This window comes from Chaetodon trifascialis, chromosome 18 (assembly GCF_039877785.1).
Source record: "Chaetodon trifascialis isolate fChaTrf1 chromosome 18, fChaTrf1.hap1, whole genome shotgun sequence".
NCBI classification, from domain to species: Eukaryota; Metazoa; Chordata; class Actinopteri; order Chaetodontiformes; family Chaetodontidae; genus Chaetodon; species Chaetodon trifascialis.
Window position 1 is genome coordinate 22,702,133 of NC_092073.1, and position 21,274 is coordinate 22,723,406.

General features: G+C 47.7%; 2 protein-coding genes across 3 annotated transcripts; one reads left to right on the forward strand and one right to left on the reverse strand.

Moving 5' to 3' along the window:
- Nucleotides 1–1,129: 1,129 nt before the first annotated feature.
- LOC139346988 (polyhomeotic-like protein 3) lies at nucleotides 1,130–14,463 on the reverse strand. Of its 2 annotated transcripts, XM_070986403.1 has the most exons (13): nucleotides 14,236–14,463; nucleotides 13,900–14,154; nucleotides 11,302–11,938; nucleotides 9,000–9,152; nucleotides 8,402–8,494; nucleotides 7,158–7,365; nucleotides 5,481–6,659; nucleotides 4,786–5,129; nucleotides 4,479–4,644; nucleotides 3,885–3,996; nucleotides 3,523–3,643; nucleotides 2,293–2,605; nucleotides 1,130–1,299 (listed from the first exon to the last, which is right to left on the reverse strand). In XM_070986403.1, exons 3-13 carry the CDS (start codon nucleotides 11,917–11,919, stop codon nucleotides 1,145–1,147), a joined length of 3,462 nt encoding a protein of 1,153 aa, XP_070842504.1. In that variant the 5' UTR covers nucleotides 11,920–11,938; nucleotides 13,900–14,154; nucleotides 14,236–14,463; the 3' UTR covers nucleotides 1,130–1,144. The 2 variants fall into 2 exon arrangements, with proteins under 2 accessions (XP_070842504.1, XP_070842505.1); XM_070986404.1 differs by lacking the exon at nucleotides 8,402–8,494 and having other exon boundaries at nucleotides 13,900–14,427.
- A 2,357-nt stretch (nucleotides 14,464–16,820) lies between these two features.
- Nucleotides 16,821–20,856, forward strand: LOC139346948 (uncharacterized). The gene is made up of 5 exons (XM_070986328.1): nucleotides 16,821–17,384; nucleotides 18,824–18,882; nucleotides 18,969–19,052; nucleotides 19,183–19,259; nucleotides 19,822–20,856. The coding sequence occupies exons 1-5, from the start codon at nucleotides 16,969–16,971 to the stop codon at nucleotides 19,864–19,866; spliced, it is 681 nt and encodes a 226-aa protein (XP_070842429.1). The 5' UTR covers nucleotides 16,821–16,968; the 3' UTR covers nucleotides 19,867–20,856.
- Nucleotides 20,857–21,274: the final 418 nt, after the last annotated feature.

Sequence of the window (21,274 nt, forward strand, 5' to 3'; positions counted from 1 at the left end):
TACAAACTTATAACAAATATTTCTCCCAAATGTGATTAAAAGCTGGATTTTAATCACGAATCCTTTAAAAGTTGTAAAATTCAAACGCAGTCCTGCTGTGCCGCGTTGGTGCGCCCCGGGCTGATCCGCAGAGAAATGCTTAGAATAAGATTTATCATCGGGTGTGGTGAAAAACGTACTCCAGCCCAAACATTAAGCCAATCAGCGCGCATGTCAGATCCTAACCTAAACCAGACATGGAGAGAAAAACAAAACCCTGAACCCTCAGAGAAGCTGCAGATACGGACTGGCCGGGAATATTGTGGATCTGGAGGATCGTCCGGAAGGATCTTTGTGACATGAATTCAGATCAGTTTGGTTTATAAAACCCAGATTTGTCTTCATGCACCACTCACCTGTCTCTCTGTGGCCCTCTGCTGGTGACCTCTCCATCCTAATGTAAAAACCTCCTCATTTCAGCCCAAACAATAAGGTGAACCAATCGTTTTGATTAATTATTCATTTATTAAATAATTTCAAGCAGGATACCATAAAAATGTGACGATTAAAGACACCAGTCTCTACCCTGATAGTGACTTTTTTTTAATCCACAGACATGTTTTTGTCCAGAATATAGTGATATAAAACATTAAACTTTCATTAATCACTTACAAAGTCTACGTATCGTTATTATTATCATTATTTTTTTACACACACCGGTTATGTTAGCTACTGGATAGATTTGTCGTTGACGTCACGTTCTAAAAAAACTAAATAGACAAATTTTATATATTAAATGTTCAAAATCCTTCGTGAAATAGCTTCAAATGTACACTCTCCAGCGGCATGTAAAATGTACACAAAGTTACAAAAACGGGCCCCTGGTCTCCTGCTACAGTCAGAGGGCCCAAACGGATGAAATTTCTTCTGGAATCTGGTTTCTCCACGTTTCTGCAAACCTCCTCTGTTCCCGTCTAAGGCCACACCTCGATTTATAATCTCATAAATTACCACGAATCTCTTTTTGTGACTTTGTCCTGTCATCCTTGGTGTCAGCTTTTGTTTTTCGTAACCACAGAAACTCTCCTGTCTCTTCTCCTTTGCCCCTCATCTTTATTGCCTGTTTTCCTTCCACATCATGCCCTGGCTTTCTCTTTTTTCTCTCTCACTGGTTTTTCAGCGAGTTGATGTGAGCGCAGATCTTGAGAGCCGGCCCCAGTTTGATGTTCATGCTGGTCATCAGATGGTCCTCGGTCAGCAGCAGCAGAGCCTGGCCGTCGATCTCCTGCAGCCGGAAAGCTTCGGCCACGTCGCTGCAGCCTGAAACACAACAGGAGACGAGCTGCAGAGTAAAGCCGTCTCTGAAAGCTGTGAAGTGTGTTTTCTGGTCAGGGTCTCATGAAGGAAACCTCCAGTCTGAGGACCAGCCTTTCCTCTTTCACCATGACGGCTAACAAGACCAAAAACACCCCGTTTCCACCATTTTACCCCTCAAATGAACTTTTCATTGGTCAATTTCAGCCGTGATCAATGTTTGATGAAGGTAAACATGTTTTTCTACAAATCCATTTAAAATACAGTCAATTAAAAGAGTCAAATCAGCTGATTAAATACTCAGAAAACAGGATTATGAATGTTTACTTGACTTTTTTGATAATCTGCATTAAACATTTGGGCACCACACAAAAAGCACTGATGCCTTGTAATAAAATAACCATGTCAACACAAATATCTGTTGATATGATGTGCTTTCGTTGTATTTCCTGCCTTTAGACGTCGGCTCAGACTGCCTGAAAGCTGCATTACAGACCTGACTGGCAAACACTGGAATCCAAAAGAAGGCTGCTTTTCTCAGCTTGGACTAAAAACACATTCCAGCTGTCATTTGGAGGTTTAGAGAAACACACTAACGATTATCATTGAGCTAAGACGAAATGTAAAACCTTCAACAATGTCCACAATAACATCGGTTTCTGAGGCGAACTTGCGGACACTCACAGATTCGTGTTTGGGAAACGCACCCGGAGCGTCACTGTGTTGTGTTTTTCCAGATGTTTCGCAGTGATGTCACTCGCGCTGACAGTTGGTGGTTAAAAGTACGCACGTTACACACTCTGCGGTTAATTTCAACGTTTTGCGAAACACTTAATTGGATGAAGGAGCTGTGCAGGAGCCCCGTCATCTGCTGGCGATTAAGACACTCGAGCGTTTGCATAAATCAGACTGACAGACCGAGCTGCGGCTGCCAGCTCTGAAGCGGCTCCACATGTGGGCTGTTTGTTTGATACCCGTCCTGTGCAGGTGGAGGTTTACCTGGCAGTGTGTGGATGAAGGCGGTTACTTCCTCCACACTCCACTGCGAGGGGGCGGGTTTGAATGTGGTTGTGGGCATAGAGGTGGTCAGGGCGGGCGCAGACGCCCTCCTCGCTCTCCGTGCCGCACGACGCTCCATCCGGGCTGACATGGCGACAGCAGGATCCTCCTCCTCTCCGTCATCATCTTCCTCCTCCCCTCCTCCCTCCATGTCCTCTTCCTCCTCCTCCTCCTCCTCCTCCTCTTCTGCCGCCACCGGCGCCTTCTCCTTTCCCTCCTTCTCTCGCCGGCCGGCGCTCCAGAGATCACGAGGCTGCAGGGAGAAAAGAGCGAATGAGCGCTGAGTCACGAGAGGTGAGCTCATCCTTCCTGACGACACTGCTGGAGGATGAAGTCTGAACGAATCAACACACAACGTAAAAACACTCAACTACAGGTAAAAGTAGGCTTGTAGTGGGCATGTTGGCTTGAATTACAGGCCTCAGCTCCACCCAGCCTCCACCTTTTGCTCTTTTCTTGCAGCTGAAAAAAATGATGATGAATGATCACTAACGGAAACCATCGTTTTAAGACGCTCAAGGTGAGTGTTTAACAGTCAGAGGAGGCGTGTTAGCATGTTAGCAGACATGACAACACGTTGACAGGGTAAAGGTTATCATGTTAGCATGGTGCATGAAAGCATGCTAACATCCATAGGAACAACACAGGCTAAATGCTACATGCTAAGCGTTAGCATGCTAACATGCTAAAACAGGAATCAGTTTGTCTCCAGTAACTTCTGTGTTGTGTGGATGTGAATGCAGATGAGGATCGGCGCTAACATGATCAATTGATTACTAATCATCAGAAAATGAGTCTATAGTTTTGACGAAACAACAGTTTTTTCTGAAGTGCTCCTCTGCGTCTCCTGGTCTTCATCAGAGGATGGAGTTTGCTCACTCGTCACTTGAACTCCATCCCCTGATGAAGAGCAGGAGACGCACTTCAGAGCTTCAGAGGAAGCTCGTACGTTGTTTTTTTCCTATCGTTTCCAAGGTGAAGAAATACCCAGATTCCAAGATGATACGAGCATTTTTTTGACATTTTGAGGACAAATAATCTTAAAAAATTACTGAAAATAATCTTTAGTTAAGGTCCTAATTCAGTGAGATGCAGAAAGTTCCCTCTTCAGTCGCTCATGAGTGAGTTTTTTCCAGTGTTTGAAAGTGGTGGTGAGTTCAGTGTCCCTACCAGTCGCAGTAGCAGAGGTTTTCCAGGAACCGACTCCGCCCTGTTCAGGGCTGGGCGGGGCCTCTCCGACCGGCTGCCCGCGCTCAGAGCCCGCAGACGCTTCGTCAGACGAACGTTGAACCTGACAGAGCAAGAAAGAGAGACAGCGAGACGTGTGGCGTGTTTCCTCGTTCTGCTGCTTTGATTCACACTCGTATCTGTTTTTAACACCTGTGTGTTTCAGGCCACACACCACATCCTGTCAGCGCTGCCGCTGTCACGGCAACACCCCTCCACTCACTTCTGCATCTCAGACACAGAGCCTGAAGGTCACACGGTGCAAGAGCTGCTTTTGTTTACGAGCCAATGAAATCGGGCCTCACCCGCGTGCGCAGGAAGTGGAGCAGAAGCGCTTGGACCGCATGAAGTTGTGCGCGTGGCCTCTCTTCCCGCAGAACTGGCAGTGCAGCACCGTCCTGTCGCGGTGGGCCGACCCTGGACAGGACACAAGAGAGTCGATTCAGCTGCAGCGACGACCGACATGTTTGAGGCTGTGAACTTGTTTCCGATCACAACAATTTTAAATCGATTAGTCGTCGATGCACAGAAACAAACAGCCAACAACTCTAATGAAGTCATTATTTAAGACATCAGCTGGATTTCTGGACCCAGCTTCTCAAATGTGAAGAGCTGCTGCTTTTCTGTTTCACATGATGTTTCTCAAATCTTTGTGTTTTGGACTAAATTATCGCTTTCATACAGGAACACACTCATTTTGGAATTTCACTTTTTCATTTGACCTTTCTTTGTTGATGCTTTGCTCCTTTAAGTGTCGGCGGTTTAGTTTCAGGTTCACACAAATTGCAGACTAACCTGGTGGTTAGCGGCGACAGTTTCGCTTCAGCACTTGAGACTGAGAAACTCTGAACTCGAGCGGGTTGTGAAGGTTACAAATGTGCAGCTCATGAGCCTCTTACTGTTCCCGGGGTCGTCCGTGTCTCCTGCCTCGTCCTGCTCCGAGTCGGTTGAGTGCTCAGCTTCCTTTATGGTGTCCGTCACAGGCAGCGCTGCTTTCCCATTGGTCCCGTTCACTTCCTGTGGTTTGGTCACCTGCTCTGGGACCAGCAGGGAGGAGCGGTTCACCTGCCCGACACACAGGTACGTTAATAAACTGAATAATTCAGTTAGCTGACATTAATAACCGTAGATAACGAGATGAATTAATCTTCATGTGCACCAAATATTCGTGTGTGTGTGTGTGTGCGTGCGTGCGTGCGTCCGTACAGGAAATGGTTGGAGCCCCTCCTGGATGACAAATCCCTCCACCAGGTGAGTCAAAACCTGTCGTCCCTCTGGCCATGCCCTCGGCTCCCAGGAGCTGTTCAGCGATTGGCTGTAGCTCTCCGACTCGTCCTCTGATTGGCCGAGGGGCTCCGTCTCGTTTTCGTTCTCGGCCAGGCGCTGCGACTCGTCTGCGACCGCTTTGTCGACCTTCTCCGTCTCGTGCTGCGGTAGGCTGAGGTCGGTTGGGTGGGCGGTCTGAGCGGGGAGGAGGGGAGGGGGGTTTTCTGCTGAGGGGGTGATGAAGGGCGAGGAGGGGGGGGACTGAGAGGAGAGGCTGGACAGCGCTGGGGGGGGAAGACAGTGATCAGAGTTAGCACAGATAGTTTGGTCACACACACACACACACACACACACACACACACACACACACACACACACACACACACACACACACACACACACACACACACACACACGTCTGGCCGCGGCTGTTCAATCAGTTTTGTTCTATGTAATCTTAAAGCGACAGCAGACGGCAACATTTCAGAGTCAGAGTTTCAGATCTCGCTCGATGGCTCTCTGTGAGGCTCAGTCAGTATTAAGCTGACGGAGGACTCCAGCAGACGCTCAGTCACACTGTAAATATGGACGCTTTGTGTTTGTGTGGGTAAAACGCGCCCTGAGGTTGAAGGTACCTGACTGGTTGTCAGACTGCGTCGACATGCTTTCACAGAAGTCCTCCTGGCTGACCGGCTGGAGGTCCCGATGAGGCTCTGGTAGCCTCTGACTTTGGACGGAGACCTCTGGAGCTGGAGCTGGAGCTGGAGCTGGAGCTGGAGCTGGAGCTGGAGCTGGAGCTGGAGCTGGTGTTGGGGTTTGGACGGGAACTGGAGCTGAAATGAGACCCAGGCTGGGTTTTGGTTCCACGCTGGGGTCTTTAACGGTTTCAGGCGTTGGGATAGGGTCCATGTTCTGGTACTGATGGAGAATCTGACTGGTTAGGTTCTCAGACTGGTCCATAGCGGCCTCTCCTTGCTCTTCCTCCTCCATCTTCTTCTCCTTTGCTCTTTCTGGCCTCTCTCTGTCGCTCTGGCCTTCCTCTGTCACTTCCATCTGTTCTTCCTCTCTGACTGTTTCCACTTCCTGTTCCTTCTGTCCGGCGAGGCCTCCTTCCCTCTCAGGTGAGAGCCTCCATTTCTCCTCCTCCACCTTGTCTCTTTGGTCGTCTCTCTCCACCTTCAGGTCCTTGCCCACACTGCCCTCCTCTCTGACTCCTGGTCTTACCCCTCGTCCTCTGTCTCGCTGCTCCTCGCTCTCCTTCAGGTCTCCTTTCGTGGTCAGAGTTTGTGTTTGAGGAGCAGCCTGACTTGGAGGAGACGCTGGACTCAGCAGAGACGGAGGCGAGGGCATAGGAGAGGTGGTTTTTGGCATTGTGGGGTTTAGAGGAAGAGGAAGCACATCCTCACTGCTCGACGTCCTCTTTGATTGGCTGGACAGCTCAGGTGACTCTACAGTAGGAGGCGCCGACTGCACGGCGTGGGCGTACGCGCCAGACTGAGGCTGGCGGCCTGAGGAAAGGGCGATGATCTGCAGCTGCCTGGCTGCAGAAGGCGGGCGTTCGAGATGGGAGGAAACAGACATGGGGTTGGTCCCAGATAACGAGCTGTGCTGGGATTGGCTGGACCCCAGCATATTCTGAGTTAACGGACAGCTCCTCGGTCCAACCAGCGGCCTGCTGATGGGAGAGGCGTGGCTGGCGGGAGCAGCAGCGATGGGCTGGAGGGTCGAGGTTTGTCTCGGCGACGCCGCTCTGTGACCGTTTGGAGAGTGAAGTCTAGGTCTCAGAGGGACGGCTCGGACCGGAGAGTAAAGAGCTGAAGAAGACAAGGGAAGACGGAGAGGATGAAGATGGTGAGAAGAGAAACACATGATTCAAGCAGCAAGTTTATGCAGTGAATGAATGAATGAATGAATGAATGAATGAATGAATGAATGATTGTGCCCCTCTGTTGCCCTCCTGCTCAATAACATACTTAAACCCTTAAATATAGAAAGCTTTCTGATCATTAGCGCCACATGAAACACAGCGCACGTTATTCACGTCCAGCTGTCTCATGTGAAACTGTGAAACGCTGATTTAACAAGCGTTAGTCGTGTTGCCTGTAGCTCTTCCTTTAAATCTGTCACCACACACTAAAGACCTGGATGTTAGCTGTGTAATTATTTTAACTGTCACTCATCCTGAAAAGTTTCACTGAGCCCTCTGGTGACCAGACTAACACCAGTAAAACCAGTCCGACCCGCCGGTCTCTGAGCAGTTATACCATCCTCCACCATCATCACACCCAGCTTTAGTCTCCTCTGGGACCTACTTGGAGGCGGGACGGAGAGGTGGCGGCTGGGCGTGGTCGGGCTCTCCGTTGCCGTGGTGCTGGGCTGCGGTCGCGGCCTGAGAGGGGGGAAGAGGGGGGCGTGAGGGCGGGAGAGGGGGGGCGGGGCTGAGGAGGGGGGCTTGAGGCGGAGGGAGGGGGGGATGGTGAGGGCCCCGGGGGGAGGAGGCCTCAGGGTGAGACTCTGGAGCTGGAGAGACGAGAGACAGAAAGAATTCAGTCAGATCTCAAACACATACTTTGATTCAAGGTGTTCAGGAAGTGACCGCTCACTAACCCCCTCCCCCAAAGCATTGTCCAATAAGAGCTTGGCAACTGCAACTAGGCACAGCAGGTTTGTCGAGCTTTCTCTACGTGTTGAAGTGGCATCCATGCAGCTGTAATAAGACAGATCCGTTTGTAAAGAGTTTGGAGGGTTGTGTCTCTAACAGTGTGTTTATCTGTTAGCAAGCTGCCATCATTAGCACGTCCAGCCAACAGTTCGTTAGCATGAGCAGCTACGTTATTTTGTGAGGATACAGGTGACGTCACTGTGTACTTCCTGGACACCATCAGAGTTTAACGACAGTTTAACATAAACACCTTTGTCCTACTCTTTACTGGATTTGAGAACGTTTGTACTTGCCTGGCTCTGTCCGATGATAGTAAAATCAGCCAGCTAGCATTTCTTAAACTCACTAACGTCACATTAAAATTCATTTGTTTAATCCGTACAACAACAACATTAAAACGACCATTCACTGTTTTATGTGGGTTATGTCTCTTGACTTGAAACCAAGATTTGAGGAAGTTTCTGGGAGGTGCTGGAAGGCAGATTTTGTTAGCATCTTACAGAGCCAGTTAGTTGTTTCCACCTGTTCCCAGTCTTTGTGCTAAGCTATGCTAAAGGTAGCTGTAGCTTCATATTTAACGGACAGATGTGAGAGTGGTGTTACTCTTCTCATATCCTCTAGAAAAGAAATACACTGACATTTAAAGCAAAAGTCGGACATTTTGGGATTGTAATTTAAACAAACTGATGACACTAACATTAGCTTAACTAGCTAGCTATGCTACAGCTGAATGCTACAGTCTCTGGCTAGAAATGAGAAGCTGCTTCTGTTCAAAATACAGATTTTAAAGGTAAATGTGCGAGTGTCATTGTAAACCGCCACGGAAAGCTCGCCATGGTGGGCGGGTTCAACTGAAAGTCATATACGCACACAGGTGAAGTCAGATCAGCTCACCTGAGCGGAGGCAGAGTTAGAGGAAGTGGGAGAGGAGGAGGAAGAGGAGGAAGAGGAGGACAAGGCGGGCCGCATAGCAGACGTAAGAATCAGCTGCAGGAAGAAAAGGAGAGATGGAAAAGAAAAGGAGAGAGGAGGAAATAAAGAGGAGAGCAGGGATTAAAGCACCTTGAGAGCGTCGCCATGTTGAAGTTTGCACGACTTAAAGGACACCTGCGACTTGGCTCAGGGTTTGGCGTCTTTCTGAGGTTTCTGACGTTCTGCATATATAAAGTATGTTTACATTGTCGCCAATGACAACCGATCTATAGCCGCCATTTTTTTACACTAATGTACAGCTGTCAGTGTGTGTTCAGATGTTCCTGGTCTGCCGCTTTAAAAGCTGATCTGAAGCAGGTTTTCAAGCAGAGAGCTCACAGCGTCTGTAGTTCCCACAGAACCTGAATGTCTCATCACTCTGGCCTTTGCTCTCCCTGCTAGCATCTCATTTTAATACTGGTGATCTTCTCTGTCTGAGCTGTGCGGCGCTGGAAGCAGCGAAACCGGATCAGATGTAGAAATCTATGTAAATGTCAGCCGTGTGTGTTTCTATGTTTACCATCTGAGCGCGGAGCAGCACCTGGTCTTGGCCAGACCCTTTGAGACCTTTCCCTAGGAGCAACGTCTGCTGGGATACCCTCTGCCTGACAGGGGAGAGGCTCTGATTGGCTCGCACAAGACCAGGTGTGCCCACAGGGTGAGTCTGTGATACCTGGAACAAAGGGAAGAGAGGAGAGGAGGGAGGGAGGGAGGGAGGGAGGGAGGGGAGCAAATCAGGAAGAGCTTCAGGGCAAGAACCTCGTCTTCTTACATTTCCTGGAAAAACAAGCCAGTGTGTGTGTGTGTGTGTGTGTATGTGTGTGTGTGTGTGTGTGTGTGTGTGTGTGTGTGTGTGTGTATGTGTGTGTGTGTGTGTGTGTGTGTGTGTGTGTGTGTGTGTGTGTACAAAGGGTGGAAACCAAGAGATTTAACATTTGATGTGAATGATATTTAAAAGAAATTCAAACCGCCTGGAAAAACTGCTTAATTCATTTGGATTTGGATTCATACCAACGATAAATTCGTGCATCGTTAGTATGTGTGAAGTACGCATTCAACGGACGACGAACACAATCGTTCATCTTCATCCATCGATCAACAAAAAGGTTGCATCTCCTGCTGCAGTTCCAGATGAGGCTGAGAAAGCCAAAAAGCTGCACAGCACGATGAGAAGAGCTGCGTTTTAAACTAGACGGACGGACACTGATGATAGAAACAGGCGCAATTTAAAAAGAGCACTTCACTGACAGTCCGTCTTTTGAGTATCACAGCTTCCCCTGTAGGTTCGAAAGTTGTCTCTGTGAAAACATCTTTATCTGGAGCATCAAACGCTCAAAACACAGATTTTCAGCAGAGTAACCTCTGAAACTAAATGAACACAAACAACCTCTGAAACCAAAGATGAGACGATTCTGATGCTCCATGACAGCCGAGATAAAATACGTGTGTGTGCGTAACAAAGCCAGAGACGTCTCAGAAGGCTGAGTGTGTGAAAGGTACCCAGTACTTCATCATAATACTTCTATATATGTACATATTCTAATGTATTTCTAAATGTACGCACAAGATGAACGCTGTATCTCTGGAAACTCTGAGAGGCTTCGTATGTGTTTAAGCTCTTAATCAGCCGTAATCTGTTCACATGCTTTGAAAGGTCAGCAGTGAACAGGATTAAGGTTCAAATAATCTGAAGTTGGAGCACAGTGGCAAGTTTTTTAATCTCAGCGCCACACTATGTGCCAAGGTTCGGCTTCATCGTTACAGCGACATCTCTACATACGAGTTCCCGACCAACTTCAGCAGTGTCTGAAGGTTTCCTCTCAGGCTGCACACAGAACCAACAACATTCACCAATGAGGCAGAGCAGCGTGTGTGTAACCTTAGACCTTAAAAACCTTAAAAAACCCAGCATGCCCTCCCTGCACACTTGCTGCTGCTCCTCAAGCTTTTTGCTTTCAGCATGTGGTGATAACTGAAGACGAGGGCATCGACATCTTCATGTCCTCTCGTCTGGACTCTGGTGTTCAGACTTTGGTAAGAAAGCCAGGAAATATCAACAGTGACAAGGACAAAATGGATTTTTGAATTTTTCCAATTCAATTCCATTTTATTTGTATAGCGCCAAATCACAACAGAAGTTGTCTCAGGACACTTTCCATATCGAGCTGGTACAGGCTGAGCTCTTGAAAGGACCCTGAAAGCTCGCCTAAATGGAATGCAGCCATGTTTAAAATGATCTTTTACCTGTTTGTTTTTCTACGGCGGAGAGTCAAACTGTAGCTGCCTGGCTAACATTAGAGGCTCACTACCTGACCTGAACATCCTGCCCGATCGGGACGTCACACGGCCGCATCTTCACACATTTAGGTTTCCGGTACAGACCGGGCGGTGACAAGCACCTGTCTTCTCGCTGCATTGCATCATTTTCTGAGCAACATGCTATTAGAGCATCACACCTGTGTTTACACTGCAGCAGCACTGAGCCTCTCACAGGTGTTGACTTTTTGAGGAAATTTTCCCACAGACACAGACATCAGTCAGAAAAACTACAGCGCCGTGCAAAGTGGAGCCGAACGTTTCCCTGACACACCGATTTTAGAGCTGAACTCATCAGAAAGTCCTGTTGGGGTATTTTGGCTGCATTAAGAACAAAATGCTGTGTGTAATTCAGCACTTTGACAGAGAATTTTACAACGTTTCCACTAAGAGTTTGAGGATAATTCGACCAGACAGGGAATATTTCCCAAATGTCAAACCATTCCTTGGCAGTGCGTCTCCTCTAACTGTGAGTTACATTCGACTCGTGTTGGTGCGTCCGTTACCTGTCTGCCAGGTGGACTGGCTGGTGTGTGAAAGGGCGTGATTGGTGTGGAGGTCGGCGTTGACACAGGCCTCGTGTTCCCATTGGTCAGGCTGGTGGAGGTCTTGGTTGATATGGTGCTGCTGTGCGTTGCAGAAGAAGAAGAGGAGAGGAGGGGCGAGGCGGTGCTGGCTACAACAGTAGAAGAAGAAACAGGGGAGGAGGAGGAAGAAGAGGGGAGAAGAGAGGCGGGGGGTTGCGTGGTGGGAGATGTTTTGGAGATGCCCGTCGGGGAGGGAAGGATCGGGCGAGAGTACGTGCGGAGCGCGGGGGTTGCAGTGGAGGTGAGCTTAGGGGGAGCTGGGATGAGGATGTGGGGAGACGGAGCGCCGGCCGTCGTCGCCGCCAGTTTCGGGGGTGCAGAGACGGAGGGAGCGGGGGTGAGAGGGGGAGGAGGGGAGGAGGTGGTGGGCGTCAGTGTGGGAGCAGGGGAGTCCAGGAGCATGGGGTTTGGGGTGAGCCGAGGAGGGGTGGGGGTTGTAGGGGTGGAGGGGTCGGCCGTGGTGGTGGAAGTCTGAGGACTGGTTCCATTGGTGGCCTCTCCGTGCTCTGATTGGCTCTGAACCGGCTCCCTGTCCATCCTTCAACACTTTAACGCTCTGTCAGAGACAACAAGACGAGGTTAACAAGCAGCTGTTGATTCTGACTCGTCTGAGCTGTTAACTACCAAAAAATCAAAGGGTTCAAACATTTTGGAGACATGTCTTTGGGTGGGGACGCTGTGAAATCCAGGATGAAGGCCATGTTAGAGGTGAGCCCATAAAACTAAATATTATCTTTATTCACACGGTGTCTTTGAGGAGCGAAGAAAGTCAAGCAGAACGTGTGGATGTTGGTCCACGCTGACGATAAAATCTACACTCAAACGTAAAACTAATATTATTTCTATCTGTGTGTGTTTGGCTGACAGTGATGGACTGGTTTGTTTTCAGGACTTGATATGGAGACAGATCCTCCATTTATCAGCCGTCAGCGCTGTGAAAGGGAAAATCTTACACAGTGACTGTACCTGCAGACTGACTGACACATGATACCGTCATTATCGGGCTCAGGTGTGTGTTTTGGATCAGAGCCACGGCAGCAGTTAATGTTCGCCGACATGCAAAGACAGCTGAAGAATCGAGCTACAGGGCGCGAGCGTGCTGCTCATTACGGGCTTTACAATCATCGTACGCCACTTTCTGTTCTCCTCATGTCACCACAGACGCCTGAGCAGCCGTTCGACCTGTGACTCAATGACTCTGTGGTGCTTTTGTCTTTTATTACTACAGTTTCATAATCAAGCAGCACCACCAGACGTCCTCCTGAGTCGAGCTCTCAGATGTGAGGATTTTACTCTTCTTCCTCTCAGATCAGCAGATTGACTGCTAATGAACAGGGTCGTCAGTTAGGAGGAGGTGCTCAACACTCAGGTTATCGTGATGTAACACAGTTTGGACATGTGATCGTCTGAAAACACACCGGCACATTTTATCCCGCAGCAGTCACAGAAGGAGGAGACAGAAAATAATCTGTGCTGTGGCTTCAGAAGGATGAAGACATGAATTGTACTGTAACGTCAAATGGATCCAACTGAATGCAATGACTTTAATGTAAATGGAATTATTGATCATTGGCAAATTCTTTCTGTGCGTCATCAAATCAATTCACCAACCGCACATATAAATGTATACACATATATATTATAGAGCAGCTATAACTAATAGATAAATCAATTAGCTGCCAACTGTGAAAGTGTGAAAGTAATTGCCAACTATTTTGATAAATGATTCACTGGTTTGAGTCTTTTTTTAAGAGGAAAAAGTCAAAATTCTCTGATTCCAGCTTCTTAAATGTGAATATTTTCTGGTTTCTTCACTCGTCTTTGGCAGGAAACTGAATATCTTTGGTTTGTGGACTAAACGAGACATTTGAGGAGGTGATCTTTGGCTTTGGGAAACACTGATCACTGTCATCTATCACCAATTTATAGACAATTCATAGATCAAACAACTAAAAGATTCCTCAAGAAAACAGCCATCAGGCTGATCAACAGTGAAAATAAAGGTTAGTTAGCACTAACGTTTTGTCCACTTCTAATAATTCCAACAATTATATTGTAATTAACCCGCTAAATGAGGGTTATCCATATGTCTCCACACTGTGACCCACTCTCTCTGATCTGTGCCACACATGCACATGGGTGCAAACCAGGCCGAAAATCTTACCAAAAGGGGTGTTTGGGGTTTAAATGGGGGCTCAGTCTGCAGCCTCAACTCAGCTAAATTCACGCAACAACACCACGCAGGCAGGTGCCGCTCCGCGCGCGGCGGGCAGATGCTGACATCTGGCCCGCAGCTCGTTAACTGTGCGTGACAGCCTCACTTGATTCCCGCAGACGGAGGCGATGACACGCGGGAGTCTGTGTGCGTGTCGGTGACAGTTAGGCCACAGATCATGCATGTGACTATCAAAAAAAAAAAAAATGGAGACAGGCCTTCACAGTGGAGAAGTCTCACGATAATAACATTTTGGGGAATTGTCATGTCCACGCTATGCGTAAAGCTCTTCGGTCACCTACCCCCTGGAATCGGCGTCGTCCTGCGGCTTATTCCCGCTGTCGTCCATCCGAGAGCGGACGCATGTTTCTGAAGTGTGCTGCTGTCTTATCTGATGAACGGGTCCGGGCTTTTTGAGCAGGGTCGACGGGCTGAAATGGGCGTGTGTGAAGCCTCACTTCCTCGTCTGACAGCGCAGGGGCTGTTGTGAAGTGCGCGTCACCCTCCCCCAGACAATAATTTCACCAGCCTCACCTACGATGATCAGCCTTTAGCCCCTGCAAAAAAGAGGCAAAAACGCAAAGTTACAGCGCGAGGCAGGCCCGTTTATGATGTGCATGGGCTTGTGTGTGTCGCACTTTAATTAGGATTTCACCACGTCCCGGGCTCTCCCCGCGGAGCAGTCCGTAAATCCAGCATCCACACGCGCTCAGCTGCCCGCCGTCCTCCGGTGTACCACCACCGTCACACCTGCCGGGTCTGTGGTGGGAATCAGCCCGGCTCGGGGCCACCGTGTAGCGGCTGCGAGGGGCCTGGTCGGTCCGCTGGTGGAGAAGTGCAATGGAAGGCAGTTTTCACAGGAGGGCAGAGGCGAGACAGCACCACTCAGAGCTCAGGAGGACCGGAGGCTCGTGCAGAGCAGGCTGCTGCACGCTGCTGATGAGCTGAGCCGCGAGGAGTACTCACATCCTTCACCTGAGCAGCAACATAGGAATACTTCATTACAAGAGAAAGTCCTGCATTCAGCTTTTTATGCGAGTGGAAGTGCGTAATTATACAGAATAATGTGTTTCAGGTATCAAACTCAAAATGCAGAACGACTCCTTTCAGAGAGTGACATGATATTACCGGATCATATAACAGATGCATTCATGTGTGATGACTTCATCCACTGTTTTATAATTTAATCTATAGCAATGCATCAGATTTACAAGCTGATCTGAGGTCAGAGATCAGGAGTCTTTAAGTAACCAGCTGTCAAATAAACGCATTAAACGTACAGACTTTCTGCGATGGAGCTCAATTAGAAAGATAAATAAAATAGAAATACTCAAGTAAAACCGACAAATACCTCAGGCTGCTCAAGTAAATACTTGAGTAAATGTACTTGGTAACTTTGAACCATCAGACATAAGAATGATTATATCAGCCTTCATTAGTAAAAACGCATCGCAGTGAAAACAGGCAGGAGGATGGATCCTGCCAGAGTAAACTTACTGTACAACGAATCATCTGAACATTAATGATGCATTGACGTGAGCAGCATGTCAGTGCTGCAGCTGGCCTGTAGGGGGAGCCACTGAGCGAGCTGTCAGGTCAGTCTGTGGCTGTTTGGACTTTATGAAGTGATCATATTTCTGTATCATCTGACACATGCAGTGTCTTCAAAAGCCCCACGTTTCCCCAGTGACGGACAGGTATTACAGGTATCACGTAGCATAGTATAAGAGTAATGGAGGAAGGTGCAAGTACCTCAAAACTGTACTTAAGTAGAGTACTCGAGTCAGTGTACTTCTACTACTACTACTTCTACTACTGATTGCTCATAAAGTATCACTGGACTCTGTCTGTGCTCAGTAGATAGTTGCTGATGTCTCTCTCTCTCTCTCTCTCTCTCTCTCTCTCTCTCTCTCTCTCTCACACACACACACACACACACACACACACACACACACACACACACACACACACACACACACACACACTGTCCTGCTTTTCCAGGAAACGTATGAAGATGATTTAATTAAAAAGCTCTAATCTCTTCTTCAGTTAACAGATTATTCCTCTTTTCCATCTTTGCTTTTGATGTTTTTATTCCTTTGAAGAAACTTAAATAAAGTTTAGTCTGGTTTTAGTCTTCTTTTCTTTTCTTTTCTTTTCTTTTCTTTTCTTTTCTTTTCTTTTCTTTTCTTTTCTTTTGTTGCAGAATAGGACTTCATTTATGTGTCTGTGTCACTAAAACAAAGACATTTCTCCAGTCATAGATTGTGTATTGTATAATCTCGCAGTCTGCGGTCATGTGACCTGTGTAGAGTCGCGTGGCAGTAATCGGATGAGCGTCTGTTATTGGCTGGACTTGGCTCTGTGCGCGCGGACACCTACTGACAACAAATACCGTGCTGCGTCACTGACGTTAATCTGCAGCTGCAAGTTCAACACAGACAGTCAGGACCCAACCGGAAACCAGGCGGCTGGGCTTTCAAAATAAAACGCCGAATGGCAAATGGAGTGTTTCCAAGCAAAGGTTTAATCATGACATCAGAGAAAAGGGCATGAAACGGTTTCGTGTTTCATCCAGTCTGTAGCACTGACGTCTCTGCGGGTTTCCAGGTGTACTGACAGCGTGCAGGGAGGCCATGGAGGACAGGTGATGGCTTCCTGTAGGTCTGCAACCGGCAAACCTTCATCATCAATTATTCTCATGAATGTTTTCTTGGTTAAGCATTTTGTCCAAAAATGTCAGAAAACGGTGAGTGAAATGATTTCACGCAGCAGATATTTACAGACAGCTCGTCCACCAACTGTTACCATAGAAGAAGATGAAGGCGACCAGAAAATATCCAAATCTGAGAGGCTGAAGTTGCTTAAAACAATTAGAATGTGGTTGTTAAGATTGCTGCAGGTAAAATTTCTGTAATGCTTCTTATTGATTAATTAACTAATTCATCGCTTAAAGCCAGTTTATTCTCTATTCGCTGGTTGTGGTGGGAGCTGCAGGACTCAGAGTCAGTGATGAAATTGAAATGATCACTGATGCCTCAAATGCACCTGCTTAGCCCTCATCAGCCTAAAAACATAACCTTGGCCGCTAAATTTTGTTGTTTTTTCTTTTCTTTCTTGTCGTTTAACGTTTCCCCTTTGTGTTGTTCGTTTCAACCATTTTCAACCTTTTATTTTGAAAGTTTGGACCAGAAGTCCTGCCTGATCTGTGTGACTTGACAGTGTAGTTGCCAGGGTGCCAGCTCCATAGCAACCAGCCACGGAGAGGGAAAGTTGAGGTTTGAAGTTTTGGTGTTTCATGGAGGAGCTGAAGATGACGGCTCTCTTCCTCAGACTGAGGCCGGACACAGAAGCATCACCGTGAAATAAAAATGCCAGCCACAAAAGTTATCAAGCCAAAGTCAGTGGAGGCGTCAAGAAAAACCCTCGAGAAAACCCAAAAAGTGGAGGTAAGAGCCGTTAACGGAGCAGACAGTCGACTCCAGGTGCCCGCTGCGCGTAAAAGCCGCGCGTCGAGCTGCCCGAGGTGTCCGCAGCGGGGCGCGTGTGAGGGGAGCACCAGGGCGCAGCGCACAGCCTCCAAAACGGGCTGTGAGAGGAGAGCCCGGTCCACCTCCACCGCTCCCAGGACCACCGCAAACGGGCCCAGAACAAACCCGGATTGGCAGAGGGCGACCAGCTCCGTGACGCACGCTGCCGTTAGCGCGAAAAGCCGCGAGGTGAGCGCGTGTCCGGGCCGGAGGGAGCAGCGGAGTGTCCGAGCTGAGGCCAAACACGCCGGTCAGAGGTGAGACACGAGAACTCTCAACACGGGTGTGTTCTCAGCCTGAAACACACACAATTAAAAATCCATAGACAGCAGAATCCTCTGGGCTGATTAGAGGTTAGATGGATTAAAGAATCACTGTCACAGGGTTTATATTCTGTCTCTCCATCAGCTGCTGTGCGCGCTCTTCATGTGCACTGAGCATCTGACATGGATGCATGTTCCCGTTCAGTGTCTCATCCATGTGGAAAGGTGGAAAATAATGGATCCTTTGGCTGCTTTTGATGTGGCTGCAAACACAAACGAAACCTGTGACAAATAGTTCAGTTTTCATATCGTTACTGATGCGACTCCTTCTCTTTTGAAAGGATCACACCTTTAAAATGTTTTGACAGGTAGCACAGGTCGGTGTCACTGCTGGTTACAGGTGGAAACTTCAGCACATTGAACCCTGAACTGTAATCACCTTCAGCCTCTTTCAGGACCGTTTGCTCTGTTCAGAAATGAAACAGAGCGTCCGTTGGCCTCCTCAGCGCCGTCAGTCCTCTCAGTGTGTTTCTGCAGGTGAAAACGTTTGGACGGCTCTGGCTTTAAACGCTGCCCTGACGTCCTCCTGCTGCTGTCTGCGGCCATCTGTTGCAGTGGATTAATCCCACACGCTTTACCACCCACTGTCATGACAGACCTGCAGGTGAACTGATGCAAACCTGCGCGTCAGTGTTTCATCCGGAGAAACAACGCAGATTTACCTGAGGAGCCACGTGCACCGAGTGATCATCAGTGAATAATGAGCCGGCGTCTGTGTCCGTCCATCACAGCAGTGTCCATCCTCTCTGTGTCCAACCCATGAGGGGAATGTGTGGGGTCCCGACCTCCAGGTTGGGAACCAGTAGAGCGTGGATGAAAGGAGGCCTTTCACCAGAACAAAGCGTCGGCATTGTACATTTCTGCAAACCACAGATACATTAAATTTGTTTGTTTCATACATTTTTCCAGCAGGTGTCAAAGTGACGTAGTTCAGATCACAGGTGCATGAATGAGAGCTGACCTCCTCATCAGGAGGAGCAGAGACGACTGTTCGAGCCGTGTGTTTAATGAGAGGTCAGGACATTTCCCAGCCGTCCAAAGCAGGTATTTTAAGCTAAAACATGAGTTTTCTGAAGCCTCACCAGGTGGTTTTTGTGCCTAAGCTGAACCAGATCTCAACCACAGCGCGTCACAACGTGAGCTGAGAGCTGAAATTTAAGAAACACAAAGTTTCAGCGTATCTGTGGTTTGCAAAAACATGCAGGATTCACTCCCAAAGTGATCCAGGTTGGTAAAAGGTCCTTTAAGTGGGAGGATCCAGGTGTCTCTGCTCGCTGGCTGTGTCACCGTGGGCAGGTGGAGCATCACCTGAACGCCGAGCACGTTGACGTGTTACAGCACAGAGAACATCAGAGTGTGTGTTTGTGTTTCAGCCACAAAGCGTTCACCGTCATCCCCCCGAACCCCAAGAAGAGGCGAGAGATCCAGAGAAGTGAGTCGTCACATCATCAAGTAGGACTCACATCACTGTTTTCCATGTTGGGTTGATTGTGACGTGGTTTGTGATTGGTTGGGCAGAGGCGGAGGCGGAGCTCGCCGCTTTAGAGGAGCTTCGGCTGAGCAGAGCGATGGCTTACGTCTCCATCAACCCGAGCAGCGTCGGTGAGACCCACACACACACACGCACACACACACACACACACACACACGCAAGACGAGTTTTCATGTTCGAGTGTGTTCTCTGTTCTGTTGATCTGACTCTGTGTGTGTGTGTGTGTGTGTGCACTAACAGGTGGCTGTATGAGTCTGGAGGAAGTACGACTGAAGCAGCAGCAGGAAATGATGCAAGCAAAGAGGAAACAGAAACCGGTCTGACAACTTGTAACTCACACTTTCATTATTTACATTGATCTGAGTTAAAAAAAGCATTTCATGAACGTCGTGTCAAACATTTTAACATTTATTTTGACCAGAATAATTCAGTTTTTCGTAGCTGTGCCGGGCAGACAGTTTGCTCATCAAACTGCACACGTTGATGGAAACCAGATCCAGAGTGTGACGCCGTTTAAAACAACGACAAAGAGCTAAAAAACAGAAGTTTACTGCACATTTTGGGGGAAATCCTCTGGGATGTTTTACAGCACAAAACAGGAAGTGGCTGCTGTTCTTCCAGATCAACGAGCTGAAGCCTTCACAGTTCCTGGTGACGGAGTCTCTGTCAGCATGTTCAGAGCATTGTGATGGTTTTCACCTGAAGCAAACACCTGATGTGAAACCGAGGCTACCAGTCACCTCAGACGCGCTCTCTTACCTGCAGACCTTTAAAAAACGCAGTGTCTCTACATGTCTCTCTGCAAACGTGTGCACGCGCCGTCATCCAGCTCTACGTTCAGGTCACTCACGGTGTGTTTTTGCCTCGTTGTTGTTTCAGATGAAGACGCAGGTGATGGAGCACACACCTGTCCTGAAACGCTGAGCGTCACCTGTCCTCCCGTCACGGCCGGCTGTAGCTGCTGAACACAAAGCTCCGGTTTTCAAACTGGATTCAAATCACGTCTTTCAATATGAAACTTAAAGGATCTTTGTTAGAAAAATGAAACGTTACATGTTTTGTTTGCAGTTGTTTAGTCCATCCTGTGTTGTGTACTTTGAATATAAATATGTATGTCGTGTACAAATCAAACCCAAATTACACAAACGTATTTCCTCACTGACACTGTGAGTATCTAGAAATGAGCGTTTCACAAACTGATGACCCAGAAGCTTTTTATTGATCTTTGACGTGATGAAGCGTCACAGATGAGCCGTCATTCACCTCCAGTGAAGCCTTATTAGAAAATGGTCCCAACATTTGACTTAAACGTGGATTTCACGACTTAATTATGAGCTTTTTTTTGCCATGCAGGTAAATTTAAGTTGTCTGTGATTTGAGATGGTTTGATTTTCGAGTGGTTTTTTTTTCTTTGTAAAGATTTCAGTACAGCTGAGGTTTGGGGATTTTGCTTTTTTCGTTGAAAAATCACACTGAGGAAACTGGAAAGCAGTGTGTCTTTGCAGAAACGACGTCCTGGACACACAAAATAATCCACAGAACACACGAATACTGAAGAGAGCAAATTCAGCTGCTCTGTTGTCTCGTTTTATCATTAAATAGGCCACAGGGTCATATTCAGACCAGGTTCACTTTTCTTGTGAATTCTGGTCCATGTCGCAACAATAAAGCATTTGATTGATACAAGAAGTCTGGGGGTCATGGGTAATGTAGTGTTTAACATCATTTCAGACATTAAGCAAAGGTACATATAACAACTTAAAAATCCTCAGCTGCAAGTAAAAGTCCTGCTTTCCAGTTTATGCTTGAGTAAAAATAAACCATGTTTTTGTGCCCTCTGACCTTTGGGAGAGCAGTTTTCTTTGGCTGTTTCTTGATTTTATAGCTTTTGAAATTAAAATATGTTCTCCTTATTTCCTTTGTCTCTTCTTTCACTCTGCAATATTATTTCTTATCGTAAAGCACTGTGTAGCTTCCATGACAGTGAGAGGAGTTTCTCTTTAAGGGGCTGTAGTTATGCATAAAGTGGTGAAAGTTTAAGGTAAATTGAAGGAAATATGTTGTAGATAACTCAGTGACGGTCTTTGTCTTTCTGTCATTCTCTCGTCCAGCAGCAGCGGTCGCTGTCCGCCTGTGTCAGAGCAGGTGAAGGCACTCAGGGTGGGGGAGCGATGCAGACCACGCAGCTGTGTTTTGGTTCCCTCCTGGAACAGATTTTATTGGAAATGATCAATGTTTCAGTCAGCGCACTGAGCTTGAAACAGGCCGATCTAACAGCAGTGAGATCAGTCACAGCCGAACATTACCTGTCCACGTGAGCCTTTGCACCTTG